Source organism: Balearica regulorum, chromosome 1, assembly GCF_011004875.1.
Source record: "Balearica regulorum gibbericeps isolate bBalReg1 chromosome 1, bBalReg1.pri, whole genome shotgun sequence".
Classification (NCBI taxonomy): Eukaryota; Metazoa; Chordata; class Aves; order Gruiformes; family Gruidae; genus Balearica; species Balearica regulorum.
Genome location: NC_046184.1, coordinates 215140310 through 215155677, shown reverse-complemented (window position 1 = coordinate 215155677; position 15368 = coordinate 215140310). Strand labels below are relative to the sequence as shown.

The 15368-nt window shown below is 45.3% G+C and overlaps 1 protein-coding gene across 2 annotated transcripts in view; it reads left to right on the top strand.

The window, feature by feature from the left end:
* Nucleotides 1-15368, top strand: part of MYO7A (myosin VIIA) — a 104082-nt gene that overhangs the window by 28078 nt on the left and 60636 nt on the right. For both annotated transcript variants that reach the window (XM_075742532.1, XM_075742531.1), the window contains exons 3-4: nt 11167-11280; nt 12900-13052. In XM_075742532.1, coding sequence (XP_075598647.1) covers nt 11167-11280; nt 12900-13052 — 267 coding nt within the window. The remainder of the gene's footprint in view (nt 1-11166; nt 11281-12899; nt 13053-15368) is intronic.

Here is a 15368-nt window from a genome sequence, read left to right as displayed (position 1 = left end):
TTATTCTAGCTACTGGAGTTCAGGACATCCATATGAAAGTCTAATCCCACTGGCAATTTTACCAGCCATCATTCTTTGATAATTTCATGTAAGAAACAGGTCCAACTTGCTGTTTTCAAGCTGTGGCTATTGCTTTGTTTGCAATGGTTGGTGATTTTTTGGTGGGACGTGGGTTTTGAAGTAGGTTTCTGGGTTTGTGTGTGTAAAAAGGACTGATGTTCAGGGTCTGCCTTCTGATCACTTTCTGAAAGCCAAGTCTCTTCAATATGTGCCCAACAAGCTATAAACCATTAGCTGTAAAGCCATCCCAAGCTCATAGTTTGAAGGCATCCACAGTGCACAACTGTATGAGTCCTGATCCAACAAGGCAACTGTCTTGGCTGGGTCTGCCAACTACAACTGTGATTTGAACAGTGATGATTATCCCTATCTCTATCATCTTGTGCCAACCTAGAACCTCCACTTTTTCTCTGTTTGCAACATTTAGGTTAGGGTTTATCTAGCTGGACTTGCTGACTGGTTCCTTGAGACCCTTAATTAACCTGGTTGTCCTCTGGGATCCCTGCCCCAGAGCCTTCTGGAATTTCATACCTCCCACAGCCCAGCTGTGATGGTGTGAAATTTGGGATTAAAATGCACATTCTGTCATTCCTCATTCTTCTTAGGGTACCATTAGCATGAAAGTTGAATCAATCGCACGGAGAAATGATCAGAAAGAAACCACCTGATGCACTTGGTAATTCCAGAGAGTTACAGCAGATGGGGCTGGTATTGTGCTGCCAGGAGCCCACGGCGCAGCTCTGTGGCTGGTCCACCTCCTTCCTTGGATAGACCCACCACCAAGTAATTTAGGAAGTTTTCCAAACACGATAGGCAAAGAGGCTTGAAGAATCCAGACAAGTGTCTGCAAGTACCGACCTGCTATGGGTTTCCATTGCAAGGGTGGTCTTGCATGGAGCCAACCCTGGAGTCTCCACACCCATCAAGCAAGCAATGAAATATGGATTATTTTGCTGATTTAATTAAATACTAGTAGGATTCTTTTTGTTATCTGTTTCCTGATGACAAAGAAGTCCGGGTGTTTCATGTTCTCACGATTTTTTTGACATCTGTGAGTATCTTTTCTCCTATTAGAGGGACGCTTTTTGTATCACAGCATCTCTGCATCCTTGTGGCTGGCACCTAAGGAACAAAACCCAGTATCAAGATGTTTTGGATTGCATCACAAGCACTGCCAGCATGATTTTTGTTTGTTTGTTTGTTTGTTTTCCATTATGCTTTCTCCTGCCACTCGTTCCTATCAGGATTTGGCTTTTCAAACACACCCCTGCAGCTGTCCCTTAAGCCGTCACATCACAAACTCCCTCAAGATGCTATTGACTGAGCTGCAAACTAACCTTCCTCCAGACCCCCTCACTCTCCTCAGTAACCAAGACAACCCTCAGTGAATAAGCAAAGGCAGTGTGTAAAAAGAGCAGCGCTGCTCAGATCCGGCGTGGCAGTGAAGGAAAAGCAGCATTACTCCCATTTCATTCAATATTTCCAAAGATGAGACATGATATCTTAAAATGATAGGGCTTGTCTAGACATGTCAGTGCCACTTTGGCTAATGCAGACCCTTAGCACAGACATGTTTCTGCTGGGAAAACTGCATTTATATGAGTATAGGTTACTCCTATATGGGAAAAGAATACATTTTTACTAGGATTAAACACTTCTTTGCACTATGTCTACATTTCTTTTTATGCAGGAATAGATGTGCAGATTACAATAGTCCTACATCTATTTCGTACACAGGAACTAATTGCAGGCTAGATCTCAGTGAGGTTACAAAAAGGCAAGGAGGAGGGAAAGAGGAACCTGAAGTAAAGAAATCAAGGAGAAAGGATCTTCCCGGAGCACAAAAGGTGAAGCTCCCTCCACCAGCTGAAACTGTGAAAGATAATTTGACAGTTTGCATATGAAAAGTAAAAGAGATTTTTATCACAGATGGTGGGAAAATCCTGTTTTATTTCCCTAGGAATAAAATCAGGTAAAACAATTGAATTAATGTGGTTTCTTTTAGATTTCTTTGAACAGTCTTTCTGAGCCAGGATGAAAAACATCCCTTCCAATTTACATTTCTGTGTATGATTTTTTTATTATTATTATTTTTCTCCATCATCAGTACTGTACATTAGAATTCAAACCATGCCCTTTTTGTAAATCATTGCGATCTTGAAAAGGCTGTATGCCTCAGAGGCAGAAAAACGTTGGGTGGAAATACCTGATTACTTCCGTCTGTTGCATAGCTCTGTAGCTCTCGTGCTCATCAGCTGGGACTTTTCTTTCATGAATCAAATCAAACAGCTCTCTGCCTCACCCAGGGAATAAAGCTCATCCATGAATGAGGCAGAGCCTCCATCAGCGCTGCTCGGTGATGCCGCAGCAGATACCTGCACAGGCAGCAGCTCCGTTCCCCCGGCCGTGCTGCCAGCTCCACATTCCTGCTGCTCTCCCTGCTCCTTCACTGGAGCTTTGCAGATTGTCTGATGAGCCAGTTCAGGGGCTAAACCAGCAAAACACTTTGCAAAAACAGGTGAAAATGTTGCTGCTGGGTTAAGTCCCCGAGCCGGTTCACTGTGGGATCAAATCAAAGGATGGGAGCACACACCTTAGCTGTACTGTCCAGCCATAGGGACCTGCTAGAACCAGCATCCCTCCAAATCTGTGCTCAGAGAAGGAGAGGACATTCCCTTAATCCAATCTTCCTAAAGCTTGACATACAGAACAGTATGCATTTAAAGGAAAATGTCCAATATCTTTGCTTCTGAATGGCTAAGGACAAGTGGTTTCCATCATACCTCCTATTGCAAACTGGGGAGCTCTTAGCTGCACCCTCGATTGTCTGGAGGACAGGGGTGACTGTTGTTGGCAGATTTAGAGTGGACCTGAGAGCTCCCAGTGCAGTACCAGTGCAACCTTTCTACTCCTAGGACCTGAAGGAATACATCTTGGTCTAACAGTACTAAGTTGCATGCTCCCATCCTAAAGCATCCCCCCCTCTGATTCCTCCTAGTCTTATTTTTCCCATCTCCGGTTTTCCGGATTTGTACCTCTTATGATTGCTCTGTCATCTTCCTTTGGATTTCTTCTATTTGCATTTAGGACAGGACCCAGCCATGGGGCTAAAAGTCTGAGTCTTCATTTCCTGTTCTACTTCTGCGTCTTAGCAGATTTTTCAATCACATCCCAAGCGGTGGCCATCAGCTTTTTGTGTGAGACCCGATACGCCATGCTCTGGCACGGCTTTTGGGTGGGTGACGACCGGGGCCAGCCTAATCTGCTTGTAACGTCAACGGATTGCTGGATTCTCCGCTTCGTCCCCAACGGTAATGCTGTACGAGTCACAGATTAAGTCTTCTATCTCCGTGTTTGTCTGCGTGCTTAAAACCCGCTCCTGAGCCAAGAGGTCCCAAACAGTCAACAACAAGCTCCTTGCCAAAAGCCAGGGACGAGGTCAGACATCACTGGGAGCTGAGCCTGGATTGGCACCACACTGGACCGTGCCCCTGCAAACCTGATTAAATCCATCATTTTTGCTCCCAGAGTCTTTGACTATCCCTCAGCATCAAATGGGAAAATGTTGGTCTGGGTGCCACGTTTGTGAGTTGTTTTTTCCTTCCCGTCAGTATCAAAGTTACACGATGAGTGAGCGGTGCATTGATTACTGAATTATTTATCTTGCATCTCTGCCTTTGCTTCAAGAAACCTTTGTGTGTAGCACATTACCTTGGCTGAAAGCTGGTGCCTCATGTACTACAAGAAATTGGGAAGAGAATCTTATTTCTTGATGAAACGGGAAAATTATTCGGGTTACCAACTACCAGCACATGTGTTTCTTGCACTACAGTTTGTTGTTACGCAGAAATTCAAGCTTTTTCTTCCTTTCTCACCTTTTCTTGATGCCGGTGGCAACTGCACAGCTAAAGATGAGTGCAAAGAATAGAAATGAGCAGTCCTAATTCTCCTCTGGGTTGCACAGCTGTGGATCGAGGAGAAGCTCCATTAAACTGAGCAGGGCACACCTATGTAATCGAAAGCTGAACTGAATCAGATAGGTGATATCTAGAGGTGATACGTGTTTTTAGTAGCGCACAGACATGATGCTGCCCAAGGGATTCAGGTAGCCGTTGGAGTCTGCACTGGCATAATATGGTGCGATGCAACAATACATTTAGATTTCAGTCTGCTCCCCAAATGATATTGAAATTTGGAGCTGGGGGCGGAATGCCTGTGTTTGCAATTGTGTCTGTGTGCGCTAAGGATTTTCTGCTTCAAAGATGAGCAGTAAGAAAATAAAGGACTCAGCTTGTATTGTGCCTGTTAAAAAAAAAAAAAAAAAAAAGCTGCATAAAGAGTTTGTTTTCCATCAATTGTCAGAGGTATGGCCCACAAATCACATTCGGCCCACATGGTACATTGACACCTATTCTGCAGGGTATCATCTTTCCTATTTTAGAAAAGTAAGTTTAGTGCTGCAGGGAGTAATCGGTGGAGTATTGCTGACCTGAGTCCACAGACAGCCTCTGATTACCAGTGATTTTCCATATCTTTCAGCAATTTACCTGAACATCAGCCCTTAGGGCCCCCCCCCCACTAGGGGTAAGAGCCACCTTAGCTAGTTTTGGACACCTCTATTGTAGATTTCCATCTCCAAAGTGTCCTCTTCACACACCCCTTTAGGTCAGTATCATCTGACCTAGTTTAAATACCTGCTTTATGCAGAGGTGACTGTAGAAGTCTCTTTTCCTTCTTTCCCTTGAATGTAAAGTAGAATAGAATAGAATAGAATAGAATAGAATAGAATAGAATAGAATAGAATAGAATAGAATAGAATAGAATAGAATAGAATAGAATAGAATAGAATAGACTATTTAAGTTGGAAGGGACCTACAATGATCATCTAGCAAAGGTATGGATGTCTTGCTCAGAGGTGGCACATGCACTGGGTTACTTGAGTCTCACCTGACTTGTTTCATTGAATAACTGAGTTTTTCAGTGATAGCTGCAAAATAACTGGTTCAAGAACACTTCCTCAGCCCTGGCAGTGTCTGATGCATTTTCTTAGGGTCTGAAAAACAGGCTGGGGCAAAGAAACCCAAGATTTAATTAAATTAGGTGGTTCACCTGCTGTGAGGGTGCTTCCTGCAGGTGGCCTTTCCCTTTTTTTTTCCCCAGCAGTGAGGTTGACACCACCACGGTAACACTTAATGGGAGCTCAGGTCTCAGCAGCAGAATAAATCTATTGCCTGGGTCACATCAGTTCCTTAGATAAGCATTTACCTCTTACTATGCTCGTGCACAACATGTGTCACAGCAGGACCTGGATCTCAGCTGTGCCTGCTGTTGCAGAGGTATAGTAAATCATCAGATCAGGGTCCAGCATGGCTCTTCGGGCTCATACTTCTATCTCTGCAGTGAAGAGTCTAATGTTACCCTGGGGAGCTGTAACCTAAACCGGATGGTATTGCTGATGGGCTGCCAGCCAGGTTTGTTTTCCTCCATCGTGTCCCTCCCCTTATTGTCCTAAGTGTGTTTATTTGTTTCCCACATAAGGTATAGCACGTTCCTTTAGAAAAAGCACGCTGATAGGAGGTTTCATGCTGTTGCTCTGCCCCTTGACGCATACAGACGGGAGGCTGGTTTCCAAGCTGGGTCATCCCTTCAGGGGGATGGGATTTCCCGTTTCCAGGAGGCTGCACGCTCGGGCTATTCAGACAGCACTGCAAACGCCAAGTGCCTCTGGCTGACACACGTGACTCCGTCTAACGAGTCCCACTCCTGCTAGCAGAGGAGAAATGCAAAAAATATGCAATTGAAATGCATGGAATTACAGACCTTCAGCAGCCCCAGTGTCAGGGTAAAAATAAGCACATTTGTGTAATAGGACTGCAGAGACGGGATTCAGCCCTCTGGGCTTCCACCTCTGCTCCAAGGATAACCTAGCACGAATCATTCCACTCCTCTGTTCCTTAGTTTACTTTTTGGCAGCACACAGAGATACACAGCCTCAAAAATATGGTACAAGGTGTAGCTGAGCAATGATTGTAAAGTGTGCTCCACTGCAAAGTGAGATAAACACATTGGCAGGTCTTTCTCAGGTCTGCTGCTCCCACACTGCTCCAGTTACCATGGTATGGCTGTAAGGAAAGGTGTGCTAATGAGCAAAGAGCATCTGTAGGACCCAGATCAAATCCACAGAGCCCATCCTATGCGTCCCTTTATATACATTTATGCAGTTCGTCCTTCTGCGTGCATCCTCTCATTGATTATTAGCTTTGATTGGACATCTGTCTTTCTAGGGGAGCAAAAATACAGTCCTTTACAGCACTGTGTGTTCAGATCATGCTGTAGGTAGATATGAGATTGCTACATTTGATGTGCATCTCCTTCTCCTTACATTACTATTGCATCTCATGTACATTTTTGCTTGCTCCTTTGGTGGACAATAAACATCCATCTTATTAATGTCTAACCTGCCTTCTTATCCATGAGACTCAACCTCTTCCTTAAATCACCTGCACAGCTACAAGAATTAGACACCTTATTGTTTCAGGGGTTTATAATATGGCTTAAGCCTACATAGTTATTAATCCATTATCTGTCCCTTGGGCAAGGATTGCCTCACTCTTGTCATTGCTGTTCACTGATGAGCAGAAGTAGCTCGGTATGAGTTTGATGTAGCCATCATCTATGGTTATCCTTGGTGACTGTGTCCTATCAAGGGGAACTATAAAGCCTTTGTTCTTCTAGATAACTTTCCACCAAGATTATGTCCTCAGCATCATGGACAAATGGATTCAAAACCTCATGGAATCAAGGCATCGGTAGAGTTTGGCATGAAAATAGCGATAAATAAGAATGGCATGGAAAGCTTAGCAGCTGCACCACTATCTAGTCATGCATTGCTCTCGTCTGTACCAATGAGGTCGAGTTAAATTCAAAATGTCCATGGAAGACACTGGGGCCCAGCTAGACTAGCTTTAAATTCTCTAAAAGAGCAGAAAAGCCTTTCCTAGATGAAAATGAGAAATCTCAAGTGTATCTAAGATAGGACAGGAAAAAGCAAATCTAGGGTGAGTGTAAAATGTCTTGTGCTCTTCTGATTGGGCCAGCAGTCCTGATTAGTCCTTACAAGAACAGTCCTCCTACCTAGGAGGACAGATTGCAGAAGTGGGTCTGTAGAGCAGTCAGTGCAACCTCGTTATCTCCGTGGTCCTCATGTTCAGCACATTTTCATCTATAGCCCAGGCGCTCCTCTCACCTATAGGAACAGAGGCTGTCCTGCTCTGAACACCTTCCACTCAATTATTTAAAATTCAGTTGCTATGGATCTACTCAAGGCGATCAGTTTAAAGAAAATGCAGATGGCCTCTGGTTTTGAGTTCCCGCTGCGCTTTGGTTAATTTGGTATGTAAAGGTATTAGGTTAATTAAATGCCATGTGTTGCATGAGGACTGACTGCATTTGTGGATTAATAAGCACCTGAGTGTGTTCTATGCTGAAAGTCCTCAAGCTGGCAGATGGTTATTTCACTAAGGAAGGAAGGTAACGGAGAGAAGTCACGGGGAAATGAAGAGGTTTCCTGCTAATCCTGCAGCTATTTTTCCAGAACGGGCGGTTGCAGCGTCCTTCAGGTCTCCGACCAAGTATCACCTCTTACTGGAGAGACTGTAAGAATTTAAGTGAAGAGAAGTAAAGTTCTTCAGTTTGCTTTGAGACTCTTGCAGTGTTGGTCGTATGGAGTGAGTATGCTAGCCGGCCAGGGGAGGACCATGGCTGGTGTGTGGAAATTTTTCTGCTAGGAAAAGATCTTTACCAAGAGCCATACCGTGAATCAGGTCAGAGTGTGTCCTGCAAAGAGCAGGCATGGTCACGCTGGAGGTCTGAAGCAAACCAGCCACAGCTATTTGGGATTCATGGTGGAATACATGTAGAAAGCAGAGAGAGGGACAAATACCACTGCAAGATTTTGGACATGTTGAAGAGGAAGAAAGTTGTTTTCATGCAGCCATGCGCTGAGGTGGTGGAAGATCAGGAGAGAGACCAGGGCAAATGGACACTACTCCGCAATGTCAACCAGGCCCTGAAGCCCACGACCATTTTAGCGGTAAGATAGGGGTTCCTAAGCCCTGAGCATGACTGGAAGCTTTCAGGTTACTTTGAAATTGGTCTTGCTGTTTGATGGGATCCTCATACTGCTTGTGCCAGCTTCTCTCACCTTCGTCCTGAGTCTTTGTTCCCCTCCAAGCACTTCAGCTCCCCTGTGGTGCAACCTTCTTGCTCTTTGCATTTGGAAGTTCCTCCTAAAGATTCTCTTCATGAATTGTTTTAATCTGTGCATGCACCCATCGTGGTGTTTCCTCCTCTTGCATCGCCATTTAGTTGTCACTGCCCATAGCTTGTGGGGTCCTGAGGGTCTTCCCCAGAGCATTTGGAAGGACACTAGCACCCAGTGGCTGCATTGAGGAGTAAGAGTTGAACCATGTTGATACTATGAAGTGACTGGTGGTATTCTCACTTCTCCAGTACTCGGTCATGTGTGTTGGAAAACAAACTGCATCAGTCTAGGCATGAGGCAGGTTATGCAATTTATAAGCCAGTCTGCCCAAGCTGGTAAATGCATGAATCACACCAATTTGCCCTGAAATCCCCAAAATATCTGCTGCTTCTTGGGCTGATATGAAGGTGATCGCATCAGCGGAAGGAGTGTAACTGACTTCCATGGGTTTTATATCGAATTGATTAAAGTCAGGGAAAGAAATAGGTCAGCACTCTTAATAAGTGATTTTTTTTTAACCCTCCAGATCTTTCTGAGCTTACCAGCTTAGCCCATCCCATAAGACTTGCTTCTTTCACCAGTATTAAGAACTGCACTTTAATGTGTTTAGAAAGAGCATTTTGATGGGATGAGCACCCTGTGCATCAGGCAGGCAAAGCACAGGAGTTGTCTTAGTGGTAGTACAGTATCAATTCACCTTGGGGAGAGCAGACCGCTTTTTTATCTCAGCTGTGTGGTAACAAAACACATGAAGCAGACCGCCTTTACAGCTATTCAAAATTAGAGATTTAAAAACCCCAGCATTACAATTGCTGTTTCCTTGATCGAGAGCAATTTTTACTCAGCTGCTGAGGTGTCAGAAGGGCTTTCTGCTGAGCAGGGACTGAGCGACCTGGCTCTTCTCTTGCTGATACCTTGATCAAGTTACCCACGCTGTGCATGAATTTGCCCAGCTCTGCAGCGAGGATAACAGTGCTGAACACTCTGAAATGCTTTGAGAGTCTTGGATCAAAGCAGATAAGAAATTAATATTAATATACGTGGATTTATAATGTATCTGTGCATGACTTACTGTATTCATTAGTTGGTGGAGTTTTTTTTTTCCTTTTTAACTGAGTTATGAGATGTGAGGGTATGGCAGTTAAGGAGAAAAAGATCTGAATATTATATTTTTATGAGCTGGGTAAAGATACTCATAACAGTGCTGTTGCACGCCCTCTGAGGAAAAGAAAATGCAAACTAAGGGCTGGATCCTCAGCTCCATGTAAGCAGGATGATTTTGTTGATATCCTAGGTGAAACCTAGCAAGCAAGTGCCAAGGGTGGAGTCTACCATAAAATGGCTGGGGACCCCTTGTGTGTAGTATTTCTCCATGCATGGATCCCCAGGTATAGCCTTACATCCCTGTGGCACTCACAGGTTAGTATCTCGTGAGCAGTGAGTTGGATGGTGAGCGTTTCACCGTGTTTTATATTGCTAGATGTCTCCAGTTCCCACTGCCCAGAGTGGAGCTGAAGGTTGTTCAGCAGCCCATTGGGTCAAACAAAATCTATAAATACTCTGTCCACAGAAATGATCGATAGTGGATGCTCAGGAAAGGGGTTATATCAGAGCACATGCAAAGTGATCCCTCCTATTTTTCACTTTCCCTTCTCCCAGCATTTTTTCAGGACTTCAAAAGGTAGATATTGCATTTGCATTGCGCTTAATAGCTACAAGTGGAGCTGGGCCCCAGGAATGTGGCATTAGGTGGGGCCACCAGTTCGCAACATTAAACTCAGCTGCATGAACGTGTATGTTTGCTTGCTTGATGCAAACATGCCTGACAATAATTTAACTACATAGGTCCCAATTTTAGCACCTCTTCACATTGAGAATAGAGGTGAGGAACAATGCTGCTTTGTTTCAAACAGTGTGGGTCTTGCTTGGGAGTGTAGTTTGGGGTTTGCTTTTGTATTGAGGAAAACAGCTCCTTTAAAAGCCTTTTTGCATTCGAGTAATTTAATCTCGACTGAGCTGATGAGCAGATAGTCCCTGCCCAGCAGGACTGACAGAGGTCTGTAGGATCACCAGTGACATGGACTGAGTGGATAAGGGTCAACTGCTTGCTGTGTCTTCCAAAACAAAAACACAGAGGTCTCAAATAAAAGAGGTGAAACATTTGAAACATGCAAAAGGACAAAGCTTTTCAAGCTATTTGTAGATAAAGTCTTCCTTTGAGATTATGGATGCTAAAACTTTGCACAGCTTCAGTAGATAAAATCCACCGACAAGTAGTAAATGCAAAGAGCCCACTTACAAATCACTGTAGCTGGAATACCTCCTGAAGAAGTATATATATATATATACTGGTATGTTCTTAACCCTTCCTTATCATCCCCTTTTCACCAGTCCCTAAAGTAGCAGAATGCATCTTTGATAGTGCTTAGCTACAAGGAAAAAATGTGCCACAAGCCTCCAGACAAGGCTTTCCATGGCTTAAAACCATCTCCTAAGCATGACTTTCTAGCAGAGGGAAACATCTAGCTGGGTGGGTTTTTCTGCCTGTATCACTGCTCTGTAACCTGTTTGCTGCTGGATGCAGTCTGTGACCAACAACCACTCGCAAGCTCATGAAACGGAGAGATAGTGCAGTGGGTGTATGCAGTGTGGAGCATGCCCTGCTGCTGTTACCTTGCAGGGGTTTTCCTGAGCACCTGTAAAAAAAGGAATGGTGTGTGATTTGCAAAGGAAGTCATTTAACTTGTACCAATGATTTTGGTCCAAAACATCAGCAGCTTGTATCCCAAGGGATGCTGAACCTTCTGCAGCCCTGAGTGTGACTGTCCTCTCTTTGGTTCCAGGGGGATTATGTGTGGATGGACCTCAAAACCGGACGGGAATTCGACGTCCCCATTGGAGCGGTGGTTAAACTGTGTGACTCTGGACAGATCCAGGTTGTGGATGATGAAGGCAATGTACGTACAAAGGATTGTGATGACCCTTCTTCAGCTCTATGGCCTGGCTAGGCCAGGGGTTATAGGGTCATGATGATTGACTTTGTCACAGGCTTCTCATATGTCCTTGGGAATCATGCCATAGTTTTCTATTTGTAAAGACAAGATAATGTTCTGTCCCTACTTTTGTGGCTGTACTGGGAGTGAAAGGTTGAGAAGCTTCTTGAGTACAATGATAACAGAAGCCTCCAAAGTACATTTAAATAGTGCTTTAAGCAAACCCACCTCGACCTGCTGTTCCTCTGCTGTTATCCAGTCCTTCTTGACCTCCTGCCAACACAGGATTGCCCAAACACTGGTTCTCCTTCAATTTCACTAGTCTACCAGGCAATGCTCACTTGCAGCCCAGAAAGCCAACTGCATCCTGGCTTCATCAAAAGCAATGTGACCAGCAGGTCGAGGGAGGGGATTCTGCCCCTCTACTCCGCTCTCATGAGACCCCCCCTGCAGTGCTGCGTCCAGCTCTGGGGTCCCCAGCACAAGAAGGACATGGAGCTGTTGGAGCGAGTCCAGAGGAGGCCACGGAGATGATGCGAGGGCTGGAGCACCTCTGCTATGGAGACAGGCTGAGAGAGTTGGGCTTGTTCAGCCTGGAGAAGAGAAGGCTGCGGGGAGACCTTAGAGCCCCTTCCAGTCCCTACAGGGGCTCCAGGAAAGCTGGAGAGGGGCTGGTGACAAGGGCAGGGAGTGACAGGCCAAGGGGAATGGCCTGAAGCTGCAGGAGGGGAGATGGAGATGAGATGTGAGGCAGAAATTCTTCCCTGTGAGGGTGCTGAGGCCCTGGCACAGGTTGCCCCAAGAAGCTGTGGCTGCCCCTGGCTCCCTGGCAGTGTTGAAGGCCAGGTTGGATGGGGCTTTGGGCAAGCTGGGCTAGTGGAGGGTGTCCCTGCCCATGGCAGGGGGTTGGAACTAGATGGGCTTTGAGGTCCCTTCCAACCCAAACCAGTCTGTGCAGTGGTGGCTATTTTAGACTAACATCTGTATCACAAGCAAAGAATGATCTGAGGCAGTTCTCTGTCTTTCATCATTCTTTTTTCCAGCCTGGGATAAGTGTAAACGCTCTCATTCCCTCCAAGGATGGTAGAAAGAGATTTGGTTCAGCAGAGTTCTTGTGTCCAATTTGAGGTAGCTTTTGAAGTAATCAATCTAAACAACACTCTGCCAATAAAAGTGTGATTTTGTCATCCCTGTGCATCCCTCTCTCCTTTTCTAGATCATCTTTTCTCTACTCAACAGTATTTTGTGGCAGAGAGTTAACCAGTGATGTGAAAATGTTGTTGTGTGGAGGGAAGAACAAATCTGCTATTTGTTAAAAACTCCCCCCGATACACTGGATGTCTGTGCTACCCTGGATGTCTCTTGCTGGTCCAGTAAACCAAAAGATGTTTTCCTTCCTCTTCAGTGAATCTTTCAAATTAGTCACTGCCATGTCCTAGAAATAGAAGCTCTGTCCTGTGCACTAATGCACCACCATGTATGTTCTTCCATCTGGTCCTTCTGCCTGGGGTGGGCTGTTTCTGTCTGTCATCCCAATGGTGTCTCATTTGACTTATCTTTCTCTGCCCTTGCTCTCTTCCCAGGAGCACTGGATTTCCCCGCAGAATGCCAGCCACATCAAACCCATGCACCCCACCTCCATCCATGGAGTGGAGGACATGATCCGCCTGGGGGACCTGAACGAGGCAGGAATCCTCAGGAACCTGCTGATCCGCTATCGAGAGCACCTCATCTATGTGAGTGTCCTCCCCACCTCCACCTCTTGCTCTGCACTGCACTCCCTGTTCCCCTTAGTTATGGCGAACCCACATGGTGGAAACCCTGACTGAACTGAGCATCTGGGTTTCTACTTTCACCTGGACCCAAGTGGTGGAGGGCTTCTGCACTGTAGAGGACACATTGCAGAGTTTATGGATGCCCTAGTGAAAGATGCCATGAGTTAGGTAATGAGCAAAGTCCGTGCCACCTCACTGTATAGCCCCTTTAGAAGTTTTGGGGACATGCGTTAACTTTCTGCACACACAATAACCAGACCATGTGCAAGCTGTAGTAAATCTAAAGCAAAAGCCTTTGGCAACTGCATGCTTGATATGGCCCTTCTTCCCTTTGAACCATTAACTCATTCAACCCAAGTGGATGAAGACAATTGCTGGACGTGCAAGGGGTGGAGGAAGGATGAGGAGTTGCATGCATGAAATAACTGGGTACAATGAAGTGAGCAACGCCCAGAACAGATGTAAAGTATCTCCTCCATCTGTGTTTATGACTTACTAGCTCTGGGTTGCCTGGGATCCTCACAGCTGATCTCTGGGGATAGCAGTGTTCTTCCTTAGGTCAGCTCAGTCATGTCACGCCCAGTGGACCCAGTGCAGTGTTGCCAACCCAACCAGACACTTAGAAAATGAGCATTTTACATGGAGCCGGCCAGAACTACATCTCTTTTCTGCAATAACATTGCAAAAGCCACCTTCCCAGCAGGACAAGAGTCTCTGTGCTGATTTTATCAGTGTGCTATATATTGTGTAGTCTGGTACACATTCTTGGGGCAGAAGTACAGAGTGTGTGTGTGTTTGCCACTAGCTAATGTACTCAAACAGCCTATGCAAATATGGAAAATTTGATATTGGTCTCAAATCCTACAGTTTTCAGATACTCAGGTAAGTGCCTGTTGTGCCTTTGAAGGCCTTTTCAAAGCCAACTGGGAATCTAGTTTTTACAAGGTTCTAGAGATTGCTAGATTTTCAGGCTGGAGGGAATTGCAGTAGTCTGACCTCCTAGATAGCATAAGCTAACAGACCACATCCATGATCTTATCTATCAAGTGTGCTTGTTCTGCTTGATGTCCAGTACCTTTTGAAAGGATGGTTTTGGATTAGAGCTGGGCAGCGATGGAGAACATACCACTCTATTACATAGGCTTTTCATATGGTTGACAGCCCCCTGCCCCCAACTCTGGAAGATATCCATCTCATCTTTCAGAGATGGATTTCAATCCTAGAGGAAGGGTATATTGCTGCTGAAAAGGCACCCCTAATTTCCCAAAGCTCGGAGGAGAAAAAAGACCCCAAAATTCATCTCTCACCAAGGCACCTTATTTGTTGTACATGATGCCTAGGTCCCCTGTATCGTCAGTTTAGAAGAAAAGTCATGACTAGAAAATTCTTCACGTGTTAGATGAGCTGAGTCACTCCCTGGAGCTCTTTTCAGGGAGCCACAGCCATTTATAATGATAAACTAGCAAAAGTTAGCAGGCCAAATTCATACTTGAGGTGGTGTCTTCATGTGCACTAAGCACCCAGAGCAGTCACCAGAGATATTGATAGAGCCAACAGAGCCACGACTGCCTTTCAGCCGTGCAGAGGTGCCTGTCAGATGAGGTGATTGCTTTACAGCTGGCTGGAGCTTGGGTATCATAGAAGAGTTGATGTTGGAAGGAAAGTTCAGGTTGAAAGTCTATAGTCCCAACTTCCTCCAGCTCAGAGAATGTCCACCTTCAAGATGTAGTACTTATGTGGATAACTAAATTCAAGCAACCTGAATGCTACTCGAGAAGTACAGATAGCCAAGAATTTGTAGCTGATTGGCTCATTCAGGGAACATGTATTTATCCATTGAGTATTGCCCCTTTTTCTCCTATTTGTGGGCACCCTGCAGTGGTATCAAGTGGATTCCTGCAGCTCTCTCTTGCTCTCTGAGAAAGCTGGGATCAAGTTGGATATTTTTCCATGTTGTCCATGTGTCCCTCCCAGTGTCCCTATGTCATCAGGCAAGAGGCCTTTGCCTCACCAAGTGAACAGAGGTCCTCAGAGAAGATTTAATGTGTGCAATATCAGATTGCCTATGAATAAAACCAGCTTCTTCAGTAAAGCTCTGCCTCTGAGTTCCCTCACCAAGCTATTCACAGACATCCAGGGAGATTATGAACACAAGCAAGCACTGGGCAGAGAGTTGTTTGGCAGCATCATACTAATAAGGGCTAATGCAAAGGGCAGCTGCTAACCTGGAGGTAAGCGCGGGCGGTGATTTGGGCTGAAATGACTCAGTAACCATGT